The sequence below is a fragment of the Rhinolophus ferrumequinum genome, chromosome 27, assembly GCF_004115265.2.
Source record: "Rhinolophus ferrumequinum isolate MPI-CBG mRhiFer1 chromosome 27, mRhiFer1_v1.p, whole genome shotgun sequence".
NCBI classification, from domain to species: Eukaryota; Metazoa; Chordata; class Mammalia; order Chiroptera; family Rhinolophidae; genus Rhinolophus; species Rhinolophus ferrumequinum.
Genome location: NC_046310.1, coordinates 2902817 through 2925508, shown reverse-complemented (window position 1 = coordinate 2925508; position 22692 = coordinate 2902817). Strand labels below are relative to the sequence as shown.

Genomic DNA, 22692 nt, shown 5'->3' with positions numbered 1-22692 from the left:
TTGTGGTACTCTGAACTCTCCTTTGAACAGGTTGTAATAATTTACTAGTACCTTCATTAACTAATGAGCTAAAAAAAAAAACTTCAAAATAAAATTTTATGCGTATTTGTATTAGAGTCATAATTATATCTTCTTTTAAAAACTGTTCTTTAATACTAGTCTCAGAGACATTTCATCTAATGGGGTAAACAGAAAGTAAAGAGATGATAGATCTAATAAATGCCAGAATGGGGAAAACATAAAATGCTGAAGGAACTCCCAGGAGGTCCATTCAATCCAGACGTGGGACATAAAAACAGCTTCTTGGAGGAAATGACCTCTAAGCTAAGACAGAAAGATAGGCAAAGGCGGGGTGCGAGCAGGAGCTTAGCATTTCAGACAGAATGTAAATGAATGGTACATAATAAAACTACTGTTCACTATGAAATACAGACAATTTTTGTAATAGAGAAAGGAAAGGGAGATTGAGAAATATGAGGCCACTAAAGGTATAAACAAAAGACGTAAAACGAGGGACTTGATCTTGTTAAGAAGGTGGAACTCTTCTTGAAGCTGTCTGGGGAATCCTGAGCTTGAGGCAGTCCTGAAGACTGCAGTCTGGCTTGGAACACAGCTCTGCTGCTAATTAGTGTGGCTCCAGCGTGTACATGAAAACTCTGCAGTTGTTTCTTCATCTGTAAAATGGGAATGACTGTAGAGTCCCGTACCTCGCAGGGGTGCTGTCAGAGTCCAGAGGGCTAATGCCGGTATTTAGAAAACTGCCCAGCACACTGTAAGGAACGGTGACCGTAGCAGTGGCAGTATTTGACTCTACAGAGATCGTCCTATTGTCTTTCAGATCGTTCTAGCTACACCGTGGAGAATAAATTAACTCGGGACAAAAACAGAGGTGACTGATACTATTTTTTTGGATTAAATAACATGCTGCTTTCAAATTATAAAGATACTGAGAGAAAAACTATGATAAACATTTTTAAAACGAGCACAGATAAGCAAGTAGGATTTAGATCAGCATCCCAGGCAGCAAAAACAAGACAGCTTAATTATTAATAGCTCACGCTTTTGATTTGGACAGAGTTGCCTTCAATTCTCCGCGCTGCCTGTTACAAGCAGTGTGATCCCAGGCAAGTTTCCTACTCAGCTCGGGCATGATGGTTTCGCCCAGCAGCGAAGGGAGGGCTTCGAGGTAAAATGAATTCTGCACATCAAGTACCTCGTACAGTACCCAGGACATCAGTACCCAGGAGATCGTAAGAGCTAAATGAAGAGCTTTATAAGAATTATTATCACTGAAGCAGTCTCAGATCCAGTGAACAGGCGATTTAGGAAGAAGCAGACAGTATCAGAAAGTAGTGAAAGGTAAGAAGAATGAAAAACAGACAGAGTAACTTGTGTCATCTGTAGGGTTCAGATGGTCAGCAGGATGCACACAGCAAAACCATTCTTCAAGGCCCTGGCTAGATCCTCACATAAAGTTTGGTTTCTTTAGATTCAAAGTCAAATTGTCAGATAAAATAGAACGGCTATGAGCTGGGCCCCTGGGGTTATGGAGGCTCATCACAGGATATGGTTAATTGCTTTCATGTTTTACTAAGTATGCGAGGGCTTTTTAATGTTCCAGTGACCTCACAAATATGGAAAACAAAGTGACAATTCAGCCCCAGCTCAAAAATTCCTATCAGCAGCTTATCAGTCACAAAGAGGAACAGCGGTAGTTGGTCTCACTGAAAAGTTCACTGCAATGGAATGCGCCCACTATAACCACCCCATGTGAACCCCAAGTTAGGAGTCTTCGGATGCCCTAGGGGTTCTCAGGGGCCATTGCACAGGTAGAAACCACACACAAAGGAAGAACCTGGCCAGGAGGCTGGTTCTTGGGTCCGCGGACAAGGGAATACTTAGAAGACGGAGAAGAACAGCATTCCAAAACTGTAAAATGAGCCTGTACGGCTCTAACCGATCTACACAGGCCCTGAGAACAAACCCAACTAAACTTCAGATGTCCAGACCATGTCTTCACTGCAAAGACGTCTTTTATATACTTAAGATACTTATGAATCGATTGTTCCTCTACAGGGCTGAAAACAAATTACGAATGCCTACCTTCTTTTTATGTGAAACAACAGTCATGAATTTCACTAGATCTAGTAAATTTTTAACATGCCCATTTAACGGCATTTTCAGGGTAATTTCCTAGTCTTATATATTGATTTTCACATGTAGAAAATTATTCTTCCACGATCTTGAAATCTGTATAATTATATCTGAATGAACTATTTTAAACGAAGACCTGTATCAGTTTTCATTTTTGTAAATTATGGGAATTATGAAAATCATGTCTGTGAACTTAACTTATGGTTAAGCTTGTAGTATTATAACTTTATAATTTTAACAGTGACAAGATTGTTTTATCCCATTTCTTTGTAGAAAACAAAAAGAAACCTGCTCATCATTTTCCAGAAAAAAGTGCTTATTTGTATCAAAATTTAAATTTGCATTTTTAACAATATATAATTCACTTTAAAATGATAAATCTGTAATATAAATTTTGAAAGATTTTTTTCTACTCACATACATCATATCAAAATAATTCATCATTTTGGTCATACTAAATATTTAAGGAACTATAAAAGACTATAATTTACAATACTGATGAATAAATTCACTCCAAAGTCTACCATTTTCTTTTAAAAAACTAAAGTTATAGATAAGAATTATTTAAAAATATGAAAATATTGCCAATTCAATTTAGAAATGTAAATGATTCAGGTATTATGTAAGAAGAAGAGAACTAACCGTTTATTCATAGCAGTTACTACTCATTTCTAAATAGACAGAAACAATAGGAGGCTATTCAACAAAGTATGGTATTGTCAAGATTTTTTGACAGGGAAATTTTTAAGTGTTTCCAAATATATATTCCACAGATAGATTAAAAAGAGTATAAAAATATGTTGAAACTGAAAATATTCAGTCCCTATTAGTTTCAATATAAGGGCTTCTTCATCACCCATCTACTTGGCAACTTTAAAAGATTTGTCACATACAGGGCGGGGGGGGGGCAAAAAAATGTATACATGTGACTTGTATTCATCTTTTATTATCGGTATATATTACTACAATTTTAATACAGTTTTTTCCTTTCTTAAAATGTGTGTACATTGTTTTGGCCCCCTCTGTATATTCTGCACACATGGCTTTTTCTCTCTGAGTTGATCAAGAGAAAACACTTATAGCAACTCAGGTGGCAGTAACACTAGTAATAACCACAACACTCCCACTTTAAATGTTCTTTAAAAATTATGTGGTTCCAACCTGGTCTCCAAAGTCCTCTGGGAATTTCCACAAGACCACCGGATCTGTAAATAATTGATACATGGCATTACACAGAGGCAAAAGAACACATTTACAGCAACAGGCTTGTTAAAAAACTCTTAAAATTGTCAAAGCTACTTTTTTAATAATTTTAAAATTTTTCTTTAAGCATTTAGTTGATGAGGTTCAAAATTAAATATTTTGATTTTTTAAGGATTTTAATGACCTTTGGAATAGGAACAAATAAAATTAATAACTTGCCCAGATTATTAAAAAATCATTATTTCTTTTATCAACTTACTTTTTTATTTAAATACTTTAGGTTTTAAAATTCTCAAATATAAATTTTCAGTTTTAATTGCATTAACATACTGGTTTTAGTTTGAAAATAAACAAACATAAATGTGGTAAATATGTAATCAAATGTATTATAGCCCTTAGAGACTGGACCAAATATATCACCTTAAATTTCCATTTAAAATCCTAACAGTGTAATAACGCTTGCTTTATAGCAAAGTTCATATTTGAAATCCCATACGTGCAACTTGAAGTTGCCCTTAAGTAAGGCATCAAGCTTATTTAAAATATAATTAATATTTGCAGGGCATTTAGGGAATTTTTTCTAATATATTACGTCTAGTTATTCATAATAAAAATAAATGTTGTTTTATAAATATTCCCAATGGTTTTTCATTTTCATTATTTCTCACAATATTTCTCTTCCACCATAATAAAAAGAAGTCCTTTTAATTAGCATTAATAAAATTTTGGTTATGTACTTATTTTTTAATTCTGTCAAAAACAAACTTCTGAGTACACAAATGTGCTTTAAAAAGGTTAGTACACAATAAATCATGAAACTTCTAAAACAGCCTTGGAACGCCCAAGATAAGTAACAAGTACCCCATATGACAGGATGTGAATTTCATTCCAAGAGAAAGGACTTGGTGAATCAAAGATCACTTCATGTATCCAGTCAGTGAAAAGTTATACCTCTATTCCATTATTTGCACTATCCCATTTGCTTTTTAAAAATACAGTCCAAGGATGGATAATTTCAAGGTTTTAATTCCAAAACGGTATTACTTATTAAGTTCAAAAGAATTTATATCAAATATTTTAATTTAAAAAGGAAAGAAAGCATGCTTTCTACAGTTAACCTTTTTACCTATTAAGGAATAAAAAGTTTCTATATAAATTAACATAAATAAAAAACATGCAAAACATCTTATGTAAGAATAACACATGACAAATTTATAAAGGTAATATTAAATGATTATGCCTTCATGTAAAACAAAACGTATACATTTCTGAAATGACCGTGATGTGCATTATCGCTCATCTAAACATATTCAGATATCAATGTCCTGTGGAAGGTTATGTTGAAAAAAATGTGTGTGCGTGTGCATGTGTGTTTACGTGGCAGTTTTACCAAAATGGTAGCTATTGAGATTTGAATCTCAGAAAACAAAAGTGTATGATGAACTGTTCATGAAATTTTAAACAAAAGTTATTATCTTCATAAATTAACACATAACTGATGGTCATATAAACAAATCATCATGCAGAAATGTAGAGTAATCCTTTCTTATCAGGCATGGAGTTAAAGAGTTTCAATGTGAATACTTAAAATACCTCTTTCAAACAACCTCCATTTTATAGTTACCATTTGAGAAAATGTTTGTGACAAATTTCTTACACTTCTGTCTTAAAACAGGACATCTATGTCACTGCACAGCCCTACTGGTTGCCCTGTTTGCAGCATTCACCCAGAACATTTTGCTCCCTCACTTTTCCTCACCCCTTACTATGCTGTTTAGAATTTCTATGTCGTCTGTTCTTTCAGAGGATGAACAAGTGAATACATGAAAATAGCACGTATTGGTTTAATCGCTTAGTGGAAAATATCCTATTTCTTTTCTTTTCATTAAATGAATTTTACACTTCAGCACCCCAAAATTTATTATAATCATGTGCATCCATATTTTGAAATGGATTAACTTAGTTACCGCCTATGTTATTGGATTTATACCACATCTGACACATCTTTGTAGCAACTTTTCACAAGCACTGCAAAGGAAGAAACAAAAGGGCTCTGAGAAAAAAAATAATAATCCGATTCTCAAATTTATGCACAAAGACTGAATTTTCTGTTCCCTGAGGATTACTTTCCAGATACCAGATCTGATCTAGCAATGTTAGGTCAATCTGATGCTGATTTTCTGGGTGAAAGAATGAGAAGTGCTGGCAGGAATCGTCATTGCCGGAGATGACTAATAAAGAGCTTCTGTCGGATGTCTGCTATTAATTCAAAAGACAGCACATCTTACTTTCAGAGTAAGCTCTGCCACCAACAATCTAGAAACCAAATAAAGATGAAAGGAGGAGACAAACTTAAATTTTACATAAATATGGTCAATCTCATATTTTAATGAGATAATGTCACAGTGTAGTAAAAAAAAGTGCAAGTTTTTATTAAATCAGTAAATTTGGAAGGAGAATATTGAACTTGTGCATCACCACCAAAAGTACTTCAAATTCATGAGTAAGGCTTTTTGGAATGTAAAGTGAGATACATTCAGTAATATTTTATTTTTCTTTGCAATCAAACCTTTCACATTTTCCTGGCCCTTAATTAAAAATTAAAATTAAAATAACTTAAAATACTAGTGTGATTCAACTACATTATTTTAAAAATGCAGAGAAAACTTTCTAATTTGCATAAATAATATTTACTCAATTCTGTGGGATTCATAGATGAGTATCTTTAAAATTATGCAACTGTGAAATCACTTCAGAGACTATATGCTTTTGAAAAGGTAGAATACATAATATTAGTAAGTATTTTGCTTGATTATAGCTTTCAGTGCTGATTCACCTATGTGGTAGAATCAGAATTTTATGAATGAAGAAATTAAGGCCAAAACAATGAGGAGTTTGTCTCAGTTACAAGGCTGGTTAGTGTCAGACTAGAATTTTCTTAGTTGAGATCTAAGGAACAACCTTTTAAATAAGTTCCATAATCAATACATTTCTCGGTCCCATTTAACTTATGGTCAATTTATTTCATTCCAAAATCTACGCAAAGCTAAAGACACAGGAAAAGCCTGCCGGATAGCATACACAGAGAAAATGCCGATGAGATGCCTAGTTTTGGTGTAAAGCATTGTTTTAAACGAGGTATCCTGTTGCAATTCCTGAACTCAACTTGAAAATTCATTGGCTTAATATCAAAAAAATGTTCTTAATGAAAGAATGCTGATGTCTCTTGAATACAAATAAGCAAGAATCATTAAAGAAAATGTGGAATTTTTATTCTTTCACCTGTGAACTACACAAAGTAGGCTCTGTACAACTACACAAAAGAAGGGCATCTGAACTTACAATGCAATAAAATTTAATGAGTGTCATACTAAAAGGACAGGATACCACAGGACAATGTAAGGAAATCTCATCTAATTTAGAGAGTTACTAAACGACTTAGGAAGGAAAGTACACTTAAGTTACACCAGCAAATGATTTGGGCTGTAAAGTGGGCGGGGAGAACATTCCAGACTGGAGAAACAATATGCATGACAGTCTTGGAGGTTAAAGAAAGCAGAATAATTTTATTTATTTATTTTTAATTTAACAATATATCTATGGTACTATGCTAGGTGCTGGGTATAATGAACAAAACAGACACAAGGCCCTGCCCTCATGGAGCTGACATTCTAGGGAAGAGGAAGGTATAACACTACATGAAGTAAGTATGATGCATATAGTCTAACGGATGTTGATCAGTGCAAAGGAGCAAAGCAGGATAATTTTAAAAACTGAAAAAAAAAAGAAAAAGTAACAGATTTAGAATGTAGAGTAGCAGAGAATGTCAAGGGATAAAGCTGGAGAGGCAGGGGCCAGACTACAGAGTTTGAAATGTATCCTAGGTATCACAGGAAGCCACCAAAGCAGATGGTGAAAGAAGCCAAAAGAAAAAAAGCAACTAGACACACACGAAGACTGTAGCCAGAGCGTGTGGGTGTGTGTGTGTGTGTGTGTGTGTGTGTGTGTGTGCTGTTCCAAATCAAGGGAAAGAAGTGTGTCCAAAACATCATCAAATAAATGCGGCAAGACATTAAGCAAGGTGATGACTAAAAATGGCAACGACATGCAAAGCTTAAAGTCAGTAAAACGAACTTCAGTGGAAGGGTGCCAAGTGAAAGGCAGAGTTCAGATTGAGGGGTGAGTATAAGGAAAGACATGCAGAGCGCAGGGAGGCAATCGAGTCAAGAAAGACCGTGCAAGGAGGAAGAAAGCAAAGGCAGGAGAGAGGGAGCCGAAGCTAGATGGGTTTGTTCTTTTCTCTTTTAGACGGATGCAGACTTGCACATGTTTAAATGATAATGAAAATGAACAGGCCAGCAGGGAGCCAGCAAAAAGGGAGATGATATCACGGGGAAGGCAGCAAGACTGGGGTCCCGACCGAGATGGAGACATGAGCCCTGGGCAGAAGCTGAAGAATGTTTTCCGTTGTTTTGGAAAAAGAAAAGAGGACAGCAGGTATGAATCCAGGAAGATTTTAGAGTTTGCAGTGCAAAGACAAGAGTTTTGTGTAAAAATTGCTAATTATTTCCTGTGTCATAGGAGCAAAGCTGTCTGCTGAGAGGCTGCTGGAGGCGAAGGAGGAGGTGAGAGACAACTGTTCCGGAAGCTGCGGAGGACTCGATTCAGTAAGTTTCTAACCTGGTGGTTAAGGGCAACCGTGTGGTGTTTCCCCATCACCATCCAACAGCCTCAGAGCAAGAGATAATTGGTAGATTCAGTCGGGGTAGAGGTTTCTATCAGTCATGTGTGATGGGAAGAGAATGTCAACAGAAGTGTAGTTATAGATACAATTTCTCCATCTTAAGCTAATAAAAAGGGAAATTTTTTTTCTGTTAAATCCATTGCTACTAAATGTCACACCAAATCATGGTAATGCACTTTAAAACTGTATTTTCAGTAGAAAATCTACTGCATATAGCTGAAGACTGTAGACTGAAAAATAAGGTAAAATGAATACAAGGAACATTTATAAGTAAGAAATTAGGCAGCTGAAGTTCTGGTCTTGAATCTATGAATGGCAATGCTTTCTGTCTGATCAGAGGCAAGTATTGAACAGTATAAAATCAGTTTCCTTCATCTTCTATCTCCCACTCTGTACCTCTCTCTTTCCAAGGTAACTGGCTCACCTGTTCACCCAAGTCTACCACATAAAAACCACTTCCTACATATGCTATGATGTAAAATAGACTGAAGAGCAAGGAATTAGATAACTGCAGGTAAATTATATTTTTCTAGCTGTATTGAAATATAACATTGGATAAGTTTAAGGTATACAATGTGATGATATCATAAACGTATACATTGTGAAATGTTTACCACAATCAGGTAACATATCCTTTACCTCACATAATTACTAATTTGTTGTTTTTGTTGTTGTTTTGGTAAGACCATCGAAGCCCCACTTTCATAGCAACTTTCAAGTGTACAATACAGTATGTTATCTATAGTCACCAGGCTATACGTTACGTCCCCAGAACTTATTCATCGTATAACTGGAAGTTTATACCCTCTGACCGACATCTCTCCATTTCACCCCCACTCCTCAGCTCCTGGCAACCACCATTCCAGGCTCCACTTGTTTGCGTTCAATGTTTTTAGATTCCACATATGAGTGAGATCATAACGGTATTTGTCTTTCTCTGTTTTATTTCACTCAGCACAAGGCCCTCAAGTTCTATCCATGTTGTTGCAAATGGCAAGATGTCCCTTTTTTAGGGCTAAATAATATTCTATGTCCGTGTGTGTGTGTGTGTCTCCCCTTTTCTTTAACCATTCATCCATTGATGGACATTTAGGTTGTTTCCACATCTTGGCTCTTGTGAATAATGCTGCAATGAACACAGGATGCAGATATCTTTTTGAGCTAGTGATTTCATCTTCTTCCAATCTATACCCAGAAGTCAGATTGCTGGGTCATAAGGTAGTTCTAATTTTAATTTTTTGAAGTTCCTCCATATTGTTTTCCATAGTGGCTGCACCAATTTGCATCCACACCAACAGTGAAACCAAGGTTTGATTTAATCTTTAATCCATTAAATCAGGAATGGTATTGTTTAATATCCACATATTTGTGAATTTTCCAGTTTTCCTCTTGTTACTAAATTAAGTTTCATACATTGTGGTTGAAAAAGATACTTGGTATAATTTCAATCTTTTTAAATTTACTGAGATTCATTTGGTGACCTAACATATGATCTATCCTGGAGAACGTTCCATATGTGCTTGAGAAGAATGTGTATTCTGCTGCTATTGATTAGAATGTCCTGTGTATGTCTGCTAACATCTGATGTAGAGTATGGTTCAACTCTGATGTTTCCTTATTAATTTTTCTGTCTGGATGATTTATCCAGTGTTGAAAGCAGGGTACTGAATTCCTCTATTATCACATTGTTGTCTATAACTCCCTTCAGATCTGTTATTTATTTGCTTGACATATTTAGGTGTTGTGATGCAGGATTAATATATAATTATAATTGTTATATGTTCTTGATGAATCAACTGCTTTATCATTATATAACAACTTTCTTTGTCTCTTGTTGCAGTTTTGACTTAGTCTATCTTGTCTGATCTAAATATAGATACTTCTGCTTTCTTCTTTTGGTTTCCATTTCCATGGAACGTATTTTTCCATTGCTTCATTTTGAGCCTACATGTGCCTTTTAGCTGAAGTGAGTCTCTTGTAGGCAGCATATAGTTGGTTTTTCTTTTCTTATCCATTCAGCCACTGTATGCCTTTTCATTGGAGAATTTAGTCCATTTACAGTTAATTATTTATAGGTAAGGACATACTATTGCTATCTTGCTAATTGTTTTCTGGCAGTTTTGTAATTCCCTTCTTCCTTTCTTGCTGTTTTCCTTTGTGAATTGATGGTTTTCCATAGTATACTTTTATTCCTTTCTCTTTATCTTGTGTGTATCTACCATAGATTCTTGTTTGTGGTTACCCTGAGGCTTACTCGAAAACTCTTAGAAATATAACAGCCTATTTTAATCTGATAATAACTGAACTTTGATCACATACAAAACCTCTACCCTTTTATTCCCCTACACCCACACATTTTGTTTTTGATATCATGCTTTACATCTTTTTATACTGTATATCCACTAACAAATTATTATAGGTATAGCTTTTCTGAGTACCTTTGTCCTTCCACCTTTACACTAGAATTAAGTGGTTAGCAGAGCACCGTATTACAGTATTTAAGCATGCTGAACTTGACTGTATACTAGCCTTTACTCGCATGTTGTTTCTTTTCATGTGTTCACAGCATCCTTTCATTTCAGCTTGAAAAAGTGCTTTCCACACTTCTTGTAAAGAAGGTATAGAGGTGATGAACTAGCTCAGCTTTTATTCATTTGGAAAAGTCTTTGTCTTCATTTCTGAAGGACAACTTTGCTGGGTAAAGAATTGCTTCCAGAGCTTTGAATATGTAATTCCATTCTCTCCTGGCCTGCAAGGTCACTGCTGAGAAACTTGCTGACAGCCTTTGCATGAGAGAATTTTTTTCTCTTGATGCTTTTAAAATTATTTGTCTTTAACTTTAGACAGTTTTATTATAATGTGTCCTAAAGAATCATTTTGGATTGACATTTTGGGGTGACCTATTAATTTCATGAGCTGGATGTCCAAATTTCTTCCCAAGTTTGGGAAGTTCTTAGCCATTATATCCTTAAATAAGTTTTCAACCGCTTTCTCCCTCTCTTCTTCTGTGACTCCAGTGTTATATGGAATGTTTGTCTTAATGGTATCTCAGAAGGCCCATAGGCTTTCATCATTCCTTCTCATTCTTTTTTATTTTTGCTCCTCTGAGTAGTTAATTTCAAATGATCTATCTTCAAGCTCTGATTCTTTTTTCGGTTTGATCTAGTCTGCTACTGAAGCTCTGTACTGAATTTTGCAGTTCAGTCATCACATTCTTCAACTCCAAAATTTCTATTTGATTTCTTTTTATGTTTTCTATCTTTGTTGCACTTTTCATTTTGTTCTTGTATTGTTTTCCTGATATATTTAAGTTGTTTATCCAGATCTCTTGTAGCTCTCTATGCATCATTAGAATGATTATTTTGAATTCTTTGCCAGGCACTTCCTGGCTCTCCATTTCTTTGGGGCCAGTTTGTGGAGGTTTACTGTCCTCCTTTTGCAGAGCCATGTTTCTTTGATACTTCACGATCCTTAAAGCCTTGCATAGGAGTCTGCACATTTAAAGAAGTAGTCCCTTCTCCCAGATTTCACAGACTGACTTCCACACGGGAAGACTTTCACCTGCAGGTGGGAGCATAGTCAAGTGAGCTGTGACCCCAGGTCTAGTGGTGCAGGGCACCAAGTGCAGGGGTGTGGAATGGCACCAGGTCTGGGGCAGTGTGGCAGCTCAGCAGCTCATGTCCACAGAACTTACAACGGTGTATTCCTTGACAAGTGCTGCAGGGGATCTATTGAGGCTGCCAGGACTGAGCGTTCCCTCAGCAGCAACTCCAGGGATGGCAGCTAGGGACCAGGGCATGCCGCAGTCAGAGCCGGAGCCAGCAGTGTCCTCTCCGCTTGCAATACCATGCACTTTGCCAGGCTCTGGGTGGGGTAAAACTGAAGCAGGACCATTATGTAGTGCCCCAAAAGGCTGGGGAGGTTGGTCACTCACCCCAATATCCTTTCCCTGTCAGGGGCACTCTTTCTAGCTGGGGGGCTCCTTCTTGGCACCCAGCAGTGCTGGCTTGGGGGTTGAGATGATGCAGGCAAAATGAGGCTGTTCCTCCTTCCCCAGTCCCACTGTGTTGTTGATGTTTCTTAACTGGACACCAGAGCTCTCCCAGGGTAGTTGTTCAGAAAAGTTTCTAATTGTTGATCTTTGTGGGGTGTGAGGGAAAAGGCCGGAATCGTCTACTCTGCCACCTTGCTGACAACACACCACTAAAATTATAATTTTCACGATGTTTGCCAAAATAATTTGCAAACACATCAATTATTGTAATTTTATATCTAGCCTAACTGAAAGAAAAATATTTGAGGAAACAACTCATTCCCTCATTTAGGGTCACCAATGATCTAGGTGAAGCCAAAGATCCAGAAAAACAATATCCTGCCATTTCTCCTTGGCATTCACCCCAGCAAAATACAGGTTTACAGCACTGGTGGAAAGATGTCACTCCTTCCAACAAGATAGTTATAATAATCTCCACTGATCCACCCCCAAAAAAGTTACCATAGATTGTACAGCACTACAAACTTTAAGACTACCAGCAACAGTGGAAATAAAAAATTCACGGCTGAAAAAGTGTTAAATTCAGACCACGTCTAATAATAAAAAAGTATAGGTGTTTGCCCAAATCCTTTAAAGTTAACATATAGATGATAACACAGAATTTTAGCATATTCTTAAAGGCCTACTCCAGTAGTCCTCAGACTTTAGCTTGTAACAAAAGTGCCTGGAGAGCTTGTTAAAACACAGGTCTCTGGGTCCCATGTGCTGAACTTCTGAGTCAACAGGTCAAAGTCGGGTCTGAGAAACTGCTTCTCTAACAAGTTCCCAAGTGATACTGATGCCATTGATCTCAGGACCACACTTTGAGAACTAATAGCACAGACCATGCATCTCACAATGGTTGGCATTATGTATCACATGTTAAAGAATTTAATATTGGTTGACTGAAAACATTCTTTAAACATGGTAATGAGTAATTCAGAATTCCCTTTATTGTGTACATATTTTTTTTGGCAGTAGGTATATCTTCAGAGGGCTAGGAAGAAACATCAACTATGACCATTATAGTGGGAGGTAACTATAGCAAGAAAAATGTTACCAAAATGTTTTGTAAACCATTTCTGTGCTAATAATTACTACTAATAATTCTATGACTACATAACAATGTAAATAATTTTATTTCAAAATTAAGTGTCTTATGACATTGGAACTAGATGATTTAAGGAACAATGATGGGGAACCATAGCTATAAATGCAAAAAGACATACTGTATCATTCCCTCTATATGCCATATACACACACTGGTAGCCTATCTCTAGTAATATGTATGTATCTTACCATCTAAGATAACTGTGAAAAAACGTTTTTTGTTGTGCTTTCTTTCACAGAATTTAAGCAATTACTTCCAATTTGAAGAACAGCAAGGACAGATGCCAATATCTGTGAATGCAAAAACTAATTTAAGGCCTCTGTTTTTTTTCTCTTTTGGAATTTTCAAAAAAAATAAAAGATTTGTTATGTATGGATAGAATCATAGGATTTTCTGAATGAGAGAGGACCTTAAAGATTCTTTTTTACCTCTCATACTCAGGAAGTTATACTGGAACCCACGTCTGTAGCCAAGACTAGAAAGAATGCAGATACCCTTGTTTGTAATACAACATCCTTTCTACAACCTGCGGCTGCATAAAAAGGGCAGCACAAATAAGCCCCGTTTCCTTTACTTTGTTCACCTTGATGTTATTGTTCACTGAGTTTAAGGCATATTCACAAGTTCAGAAATCTTCCTTATTATCTGCAGCAGGAGATTTTCAGCAAACCAAATACTTAAAACTTTTATAAATAATGGTCTAATCCCATCAGACTTGGTCTGAATGATATACTTGGAAATTTGCATGGGAAGAAACCTCGGAAGGATATTAATCACTAAGGGATTCAAATTAATACCCTCTCATTCTACAACGAAAATGCTTCTCATAGGAGTTTGATTTACATATACAAAACCTTTAAGGAAATAAAATTGTTATTTCAAGATGTTTTATGAACAGCTGCAAAAATGCCAGAGATTGCGCTTCTACTTATTGCTTTACATAATATACATATTTAAAATTAAAAGCACGCAATTTGGGACATTTCTTTCACCTCTGAAAAATGTATATAAGCAGTGGTACAAAAACATCTAGTGATCCTACTGAGATTATCTTCATTTGGATAATCATTTGGATAATCAAACAACTCTTACTGTAAAATTATTTTGGTGCTTTTGAAACTCAAACCATGAAAGCAACTTAATGGATAATTCTAGCCTTTCTAAATGTTCTTCCCCAGAAATATCTAAAATCATCATCACAACTCAAAACAATGAAACTCTTTTTGTTCATATTAAGCAAATTCTAGCTAAGGTAATAAAAATGGAACTTCAAAGAACCTTAAGATATAATCCATAGCAGGTTAGATATATTATTTTCTGACTTCCATTCCTTTTAAACAAGACCTATTATAATAAAATGAAAACCTGCATCAATCACCTGATAGAGTAATTCCAAACTTAACCAAACAGGGCTAATGGGTGAGAATTGAATTGAAAACACCTTGACAAAGAAAGCAATTTCTTTTCTTCGCACTCCTCTGAAGCTGTGGGTGATCATGGTAATCGAACCATCAACAGTGAGGGGCCATCTGTCCCAAGGGCCCCTCATGAGAGTTTCTTAAAAAATCAACAACAAAAAAGGGAAAGAAATGCTCTACCACACATATGTTCAATCTTGATTAATCTATGACAAGAAACTTACAACTGAGAATCAATGTTTTGACGTTTTTCAGATACCAATCACTAAAGCCAACACAAAAGTTTTTTTCCAAGAACACAGGGGGAAAAAGTTAATGGGTTGCTTACAAAAAGATGGTCTTTTATATAATATCTGAAAAACCTTTTAATCAACCATATCCTAAAGCAACTGTTTTTATTACGATGATTGCCTTAAAGTGGGAGACAGGCAAAAGGCCACGCTCTAAGTTAGCGCAGAGACTAGCTTTTCTGATTCTTGTTCTTATATATTCTTTCTACAAATATATTATTCAATTAAAAAAAAGACATGTTCATAGGCACAGCACTCATTATATTTACCTCTTTGAACTAAAATGATTCTCAAGCATTATATGAAACCTCAGAAACGTGACATTAATTGAACACTTTCAATAAAGCAGTTTCATTTTATTTATAACATCTAAAACAATTTTCATATTACACCAAAAAAATAATTGCAAGCAGAAGTGCAAACTGAGTCAAAGCTTTCCTTGTTTGATATATAGTTTGAAGTACAGTAACTGCTGGCACTCTTGCATATAACAAACTCAGTTTCAATCATTTTGGAATAAGCCAAAGTTGATAAATACAATGTACTAACTATAAAAAATGACTCAAAGTTTGCTAAAATGAACATCTGTGTGAGCGATATTAAAAATAACTATTAAAAACAAATTTTAAAATGAAAATACAATTACAAAACACAATATTAAAGAATCAAATTAAACCATGAATCGCATTTCTTTCTGAATCCTTTCAAGTTACAATCAAAATAAATGTAGATGAAATGTAATTTAAGACTCAAACACATAAATTCACTGAGACTTACTATAAATAAAGTAACTCCTTAACTTATTTATCTTTGCATCTCTGGAGCCCAGGAATGGCTTCTGTGATCCCAGAAAGATGACATCCTCAAGAACGTGAGAGACGCAAGCACATCTGGCCTCTAGAAGGAGAAACACTCAACCCAGGTCTTACAGACACGAGTTTGCAGTTCATAATTACTATAGAAAATCCACAAGCCAACAGAAACAGAAAGAATTAGAACCCCTCCTCATCAAAACCTGAAGGTATTAAAATTATGTGAAATAGCATATACAATAGAAGGTTTAAAATAGTTAAAGAATAAAATGAGGGTTCAAAACATGAGCAAATAATGAGACTACAAAAGGCAAATTTTGAAAACTAGAACTTTAATAAAAAAAATACATAATCTATGAAATTGAAAGCTCAGTAAATGAAATGAATACCAGATTATATATGATTGAAGAAAGAAATAGTGAACTGAATCAGACACAAGAAATATTAAACAGAATTAGGCACTGAGAGACCAAAAAAAGAAATACAAAGGAGGTGAAAAATAATGGAGATTAGGGAGCCGGCCCAGTGGCTCAGGGGCTCAGGTGGTTAGAGCTCCATGCTCCTAACTCTGAAGGTGCCTGTTCGATTTCCACATGGGCCAGTGGGCTCTCAACCACAAGTTTGCCAGTTCAATTCCTCGAGTCCCGCAAGGGACTGTGGGCAGCACTCCTGCCACTAAGACTGAACACGGCACTTTGAGCTGAGCTGCCTCCCAGACGGTTCAGTTGGTTGGAGTGCATTCTCTTAACCACAAGGTTGCCGGTTCTACTCCTGCAAGGGATGGTGGGCTGCGCCCCCTGCAACTAGCAATGGCAGCAACGGCAACTGAATCTGGAGCTGAGCTGTGTCCTCCACAACTAAGACTGAAAGGACAACAACTTGAAGCTGAACGGACAACAAGTTGAAGCACCCTCCACAACTAAGATTGAAAGGACAACAACTTGACTTGGGAAAAAAAAGTCCTGGAAGTATACACTGTTCCCCAGTAAAGTCCTGTTCCCCTTCCCCAATAAAATCTTTAAAATAAATAAATAAATAATGGAGATTAGAATGATAATGGAAGTCTATTTTGAGTTCTGAAAGTCAGACCCAAGAGACTGAGGTGTAGAAAACAAGGGAAGGATGGAGGTAATATCAGAAGAAATAATGATTGACTTTTCCAAAAATGGTAAAAGATATAAATCTTCAGATTTAGAAATCATAACAAACTCAAGCAAGATCTCAAGAAACACATCTAGATTCATTATAATGAAATTAAAGAGCACAAAAAGACATAGATATTTCTAGAAGCACCCTACAGGAAAAGACAGAACTCTTAATCTCTAAATATATACAGATAAATATATATCATGTTTCCCCGAAAATAAGACCTAGCTGGACCATCAGCTCTAATGCGTCTTTTGGAGCAAAACTTAATATAATACCCGGTCTTATTTTAATATAAGACCGAGTCTTATATAATACCCAGTCTTATGTAATATAAGACTGGGTCTTATGTAATATAATGTAATATAATATAATACCTGGTCTTATATTAATTTTTACTCCAAAACACGCATTAGAACTGATGGTCCAGCTAGGTCTTATTTTTCAGGGAAATATGGTAGATATAGATACAGATATAGATATTTAAATACATATATATTTAGAGATTAAGAGTTACCTCTTTTCCTGTGGGATGCTTTTTATATACATATAAAATTACACTGACAACAGACTTGTCAATAGCAGAAATGGAATCCGAAGATAGTGGAATATATTTGAAACTTTTGATAAAGTATTTTTGCCTTTTGAGAACTGTATAAACAGGAATGTGGGAAAAAATAAAGGTATTTTTGGAAAGACAAAACTTGAGAGATTTACCAAAAACAAACCCTTGATAAAGGACTGTCTAAAGATTATAGAATCAATCAGAAAAAAAGAATTCTCCAAAAGAAAAGTGTGCATATAAGAAATAATATATTTCATGTACCCAGATATTTATACAATATTTACTGAAGCATTGTTTGCAACTAACAAAGTCCTATAAATAACCTATATGTCCATTAGTATGGAAAAGGTTGTATCATCATCATCATCCCATGAAATACTATACAGCTTTGAAAAAGAATAAAGCTTTGAAAAATTAATTTGTTCCTATGAAAAAACAAATCTCTGAAAGATACTGTTAAATAAAAACAAGAAGGCAAGACGAGCTCAGAGAGCTAAGGGAGGGTAGGCCCAACACGAGGACCTCGTAAATCGTAAAAGGAACTGGGCTTGCACTCTAGGAGAGAGAACCATGTGACAGTTTGAGTAGAAAAGTGACATGCTCTGACATATTCTAACAGGATCACCAGGCTGCTGTGCTGCATATAAACCGAAAGACAACAAAATAATGAAGCCAGTTAAAAGTTATCTGAATTACGGCTACTGCAGTAATTCAGATAACATGGCAAATGAACCTCCTGGAAAACTAACGTAGATCTTGGGATTCAGACATATATGGACAATTTGTGGCAAAACACAAGGAAGCAAGCAGATGAAATAAAACTTAACGATGACCCACCCTCCTGAGATGGAAGGCAATAGGGCCTAAGAGTCAAAGGGAAACGCCCTACAGTGTACAGTAGGCCTCTTACGGACCTGTCCTGACGCAGTGATCTTGGTGGCACGGGGGTACACTGGGAAGGAAAGGACCGAGTTTTGTAAAAACTCATCTAGGTCTGCAGCGCTCCTGTGACACTGAGGACGAGGAGCCATCTCCTCCCCCACTTTACAGACGGCGATCCAGGACCGATCCAGGACCCAGTGGCATTGAAAGCGCAAAGAGCTGTGACTGTCAACGTCATCACAATTGGCAGTCCAGGGGCCAAGAGGAGCAGCAGTGAAACCGCAGTCCAGGGTGACAGCACATGTCACGGTCAGCACCAACCACTGCCAGGAGCATCGTCCCAGCTGGAGCACTATAAGGTCTAGAGAAATGGCTGCATGAGTGATACAGAAATGACCTCAGGGCAACGTCAAGAGCAAAGGCACGAATGAAGCACAGCATCTGAGAGATACCTCGCGGATCCACAGAACTAGTAAAGAAAAGGAGTACTTCAAGGTGGGCAGAGACCTGGTGATGCTCAGGTAGGGATTATCAGGCAGACAACTTTTGAGTCTAAATATCAATGTGATGTCATCTGCGCCCTCAAGGACTTCTGGGTAACACCTTTAAAATGTCCACAGTAAAAATTAAGAAACTTGTTAATGAAAAAGTGTAATGATAAACAAAATGGGCATCGCCCAGATATGACATTTCAGTTCTCAATTACAAGAGACAAACTTTTAGGTCTTTCTTGATATACTGCGAAAGAAGTAGAGATGTGAATAGACATTTAATTCTGTTTCTACCGGAATCATGCTGTTTTATTTTTAAAGTCTTCCCTGATGGTATCCAGACTTTCCTTGAACTAATAATGGGTACATATCATTAACCTCAGAGGTCAATGCTATGGTTGGTAAATAGAAGACTGATACTGAAAACAAGAAACATTTCCCGACCGGGACAGAAAGCTAGTAGTCTGAACTTGCTCACACATAATTAAGTCACAGAGTAATTTTCACCCATTTTCCTTAAAACATATAATCACCAAGTTATTGGAGATAAATTTAAAAAGACTGTTGTGCATTTCAAATAGAAAATAGTGATCTAAGTGTCGAGGCCAATTGGTCTAGATTCAGAGTAGACTGCAGGAGCAAATACAATTTCACAGGGATAACTTATGTGAGATTACAGATAAATGTGTACAGAAGACGGGTTACTTATCAGAAATGGAAACAACCACACATGGCAGCTCACAGGCCAGAGGGCTGGGGGTCTGGAGGCTTTCTCTCCTCTCCCTGGGTGTCAGGCTCCTTGATGTCCCACCGACACAGGCATATCTATGTATGTTCTCCTGTGCGGATTCACACAGGACTGCTGCACATCTCCCAGCTGCCCTCCTAAGGCCCAACAAACGGCTGACCATTCTTCCCAATGTCCAAATGAATCCCTCATAAGAGAATTTAAGTCTTTTCTCTCTTGTTGAAAAGCTGGGGAAAAGATGGATCATACCCACACATAATTTTTTTAAACACCTCAAAAAGTGTTATTGAAATGATTTCCCATCCATCACAAATTATTTCCTCTATGTAAATGTTGTCAGCCCTTTCTGATCGTTAGAATTACCTAGAAAACATGAACAAAACAAAAAATAGTGAGCTCCCTGGCCACCTCCCCGGCCATACTTGATGTCTGCAAGTTTTTAAAACTCCCCAGGTTATTCTGATGTGCAGCTTGACTGAGAATCACTGCCTCGATCTTACTATAAAGAAATGTTTTTCTCAAGCCTTTTGAAAACTTTTCAGCCTTTTTTATAAGTTTCTAATATCGTCTCAAACACTGGGCTCAAAATTAGACTACAACATACAATGGCATATACGAAACACAGGTGCTTTATAGAGTTGCTCACAAACATCAACAAGGCAAACTTTTGTATCTCAGACCCAATTTTTCCAGTGACTTCATTCCACCAACACCTTAAAGTGAATCCCATCCGTCTCACTGTGTTAATAGAATCCGGGTAGCCAAGCTTTCTCCAAGTCTCAGACTCAGCCTCTGTGTCTAATCCACCTCCTAATCATGTTAGTTCTTGCTTTGAAATGTAGCTGTCATCCATTCCTCGCCGTCCATACTCATCCTCCTCTAAAGCCATATTCCCTAACGAGTGTCGCTGCCCCTTGGCTTTTCTCAACCCACCGCCACTAAATTAATCTTAAAAGAGGGTTTTCATCATGCCTCCCTTCACAGAAACATGTCCGGGGGCTCCCCACTGATACCACTAACAAAATCCAACTCTTCAAACTATGGAGGTATTTTATGCCTCAAATAAAATAGTCCTCTTTCCACACAACACGACTCCCGACTAAGACAAGTCAGTGCAGCAAAATGCTGTGCTTTGTACGTGACTCCACCCTATTTCCCACCACACTCCAGGATGGATTTTCTACTCCATCCTGGCCTCCCGTCTTTCCTACAAATAAAGTGTATTCCCAATTCCAAGCATGTACTCATGTTCCAACACATGCTACACCCCTTTCTTGAAATCCCGTCTTCTCTTTCCCCCCCTTTCCGAACGCTTTGCTTTCCCTGGACCTGGGCTGAGCACTGGTCCAGGCAGCACACCGAGTTTTATTCGACCCGGTTACTCTGAAGCACCCTGCTTTACATGACTACTTAACTATTTTACCTGTGTCTCCTCATTTAAATAAAGCTCCCGACGGCAGAAATCATGCTTTATATTCTTGATGTATATCTACTGCATAAAAGTAGCTTTTCTGGCTTTTCACTGAATTTTTCATTGTCTTCATTCAATGAACATAAATAATGCCTATAAAATTCTTCCCTATTATATCAATTTCTTGAGTAAATTTCCTGAATTTGCTTATTTTGAGAAGCAGCTAGCCTACTCTAACATAAGTCTAATTTTGCTTCAAAGGTAAGAATCAAGTACTTGTGCCAAACAACGTTTAAATGTGGCATACAGCTAAAAAAAAAAATCACAACTTTCTTAAAAATCAGAGGAAAAAAGTCAAGTTATAATTATTTATTCATTGCACACACATATTCCCTCTTTATACACACTAGAGGGAAGAGTGGTATTTACAGTTAAATGCCGACAGGAGGTATACAGGGAACGTACATGAGTGAAGTGAACCTAAGGAGAATTAGGAAATGGAAGGAGTGGTAGTGACAGACCCGGGCCCCGTCTGCAGAAGGCAGTCGTGTTCCTTCAGCTCCAGTCAGTGGCATAGGGCCCCCATGTTGACAGATACTCTTAATTTTTCAAGCGAACCAGAATTTTCATGAAAAATTACACAATTTTTAAATTGGGAAAAATAATTGAATATTTCATAAATACAGTGTGAGTCAAATAAGGTGTGTTAGGAAGTCAGTATTGTTTAACCTCTGTATTATGGTATAAGAATTAAAATTACAAAAGAAAAACATTCCTTAAGGTTGATATGTTTAAAGTAAACCACTACTTGGAAACGTTTTATGTGTTCTAGTGGCTTTTAGAATCAAAACAGTTCTTGTCTAGCTAAGTTCATTTAAATATGTGACACTAAATTCAGGAGAATCCCTCCTAATTTGGTTGATTCAAAATAACATTTTAACTAAAAAATGAATTAACAGTATTAACAAAACTAGTTTCCTTGAACTTTTTTCTTAAGCAGATAAAAAGGTTGCTTTAATCATAATTAGTATATATATACACGTTATAGAAATTGAGTGTTTTTTGAGATGTCTGAATTTTATAGGTACACTGTCAACAGAAAAGACAGTCTCAAGATAGAATAGAGTTTATCAGTTTCAAAAGTAGCTTAAAACATAGCTCTTAAGTGTTGATATTATCACATGACAAATCCATGATTCGAAAGAAAGGACAACTGAAATCTCAAGGGCTGTCAGCCACTGGAGATGTGAAGAACAGCAGATGAATACCACTTTACTCGGGGAACATCTGAGAGTATTCACATCACAACTTGGAAGAACTAATGACAAAACCAGATAGCCAAAGGATTCTAACAGGTTCATGAAGGAATCCGAAAGAGAAGAATTATGTCATTTGGAACAAACAGAATTACACATGTAGAAAAATAATTAACTAAAAAACTATGCTAGGGAGAAAAGACAAACTGGAAGAAAAACTACTAAGAAAGTAAAACAATGAATGGATTGGGGGGGTTCTCGTTTGACGTGTAAAACTTGAGGCAGGACGTAATTGCACTGTCAGTGGACTTTTAAAGAAGCATAGCATAGTATTCAAGAGGCTGGGTGACTAAGCTCTGAATCAGACCTCATGTAAACATGTCACGCACTGCCAACCACTAGCTACACATGACCTTTGTTGAGATAAT

The 22692-nt window shown here is 36.6% G+C and overlaps 1 protein-coding gene across 6 annotated transcripts in view; it reads right to left on the bottom strand.

Annotated features, from left to right (window-relative positions):
* DENND1B (DENN domain containing 1B) overlaps window positions 1-22692 on the bottom strand; it is a 182410-nt gene that overhangs the window by 124763 nt on the left and 34955 nt on the right. For all 6 annotated transcript variants that reach the window (XM_033099525.1, XM_033099523.1, XM_033099527.1 and 3 more), the window contains one exon: window positions 3316-3359. In XM_033099525.1, the coding sequence (XP_032955416.1) occupies window positions 3316-3359 (44 nt within the window). The remainder of the gene's footprint in view (window positions 1-3315; window positions 3360-22692) is intronic.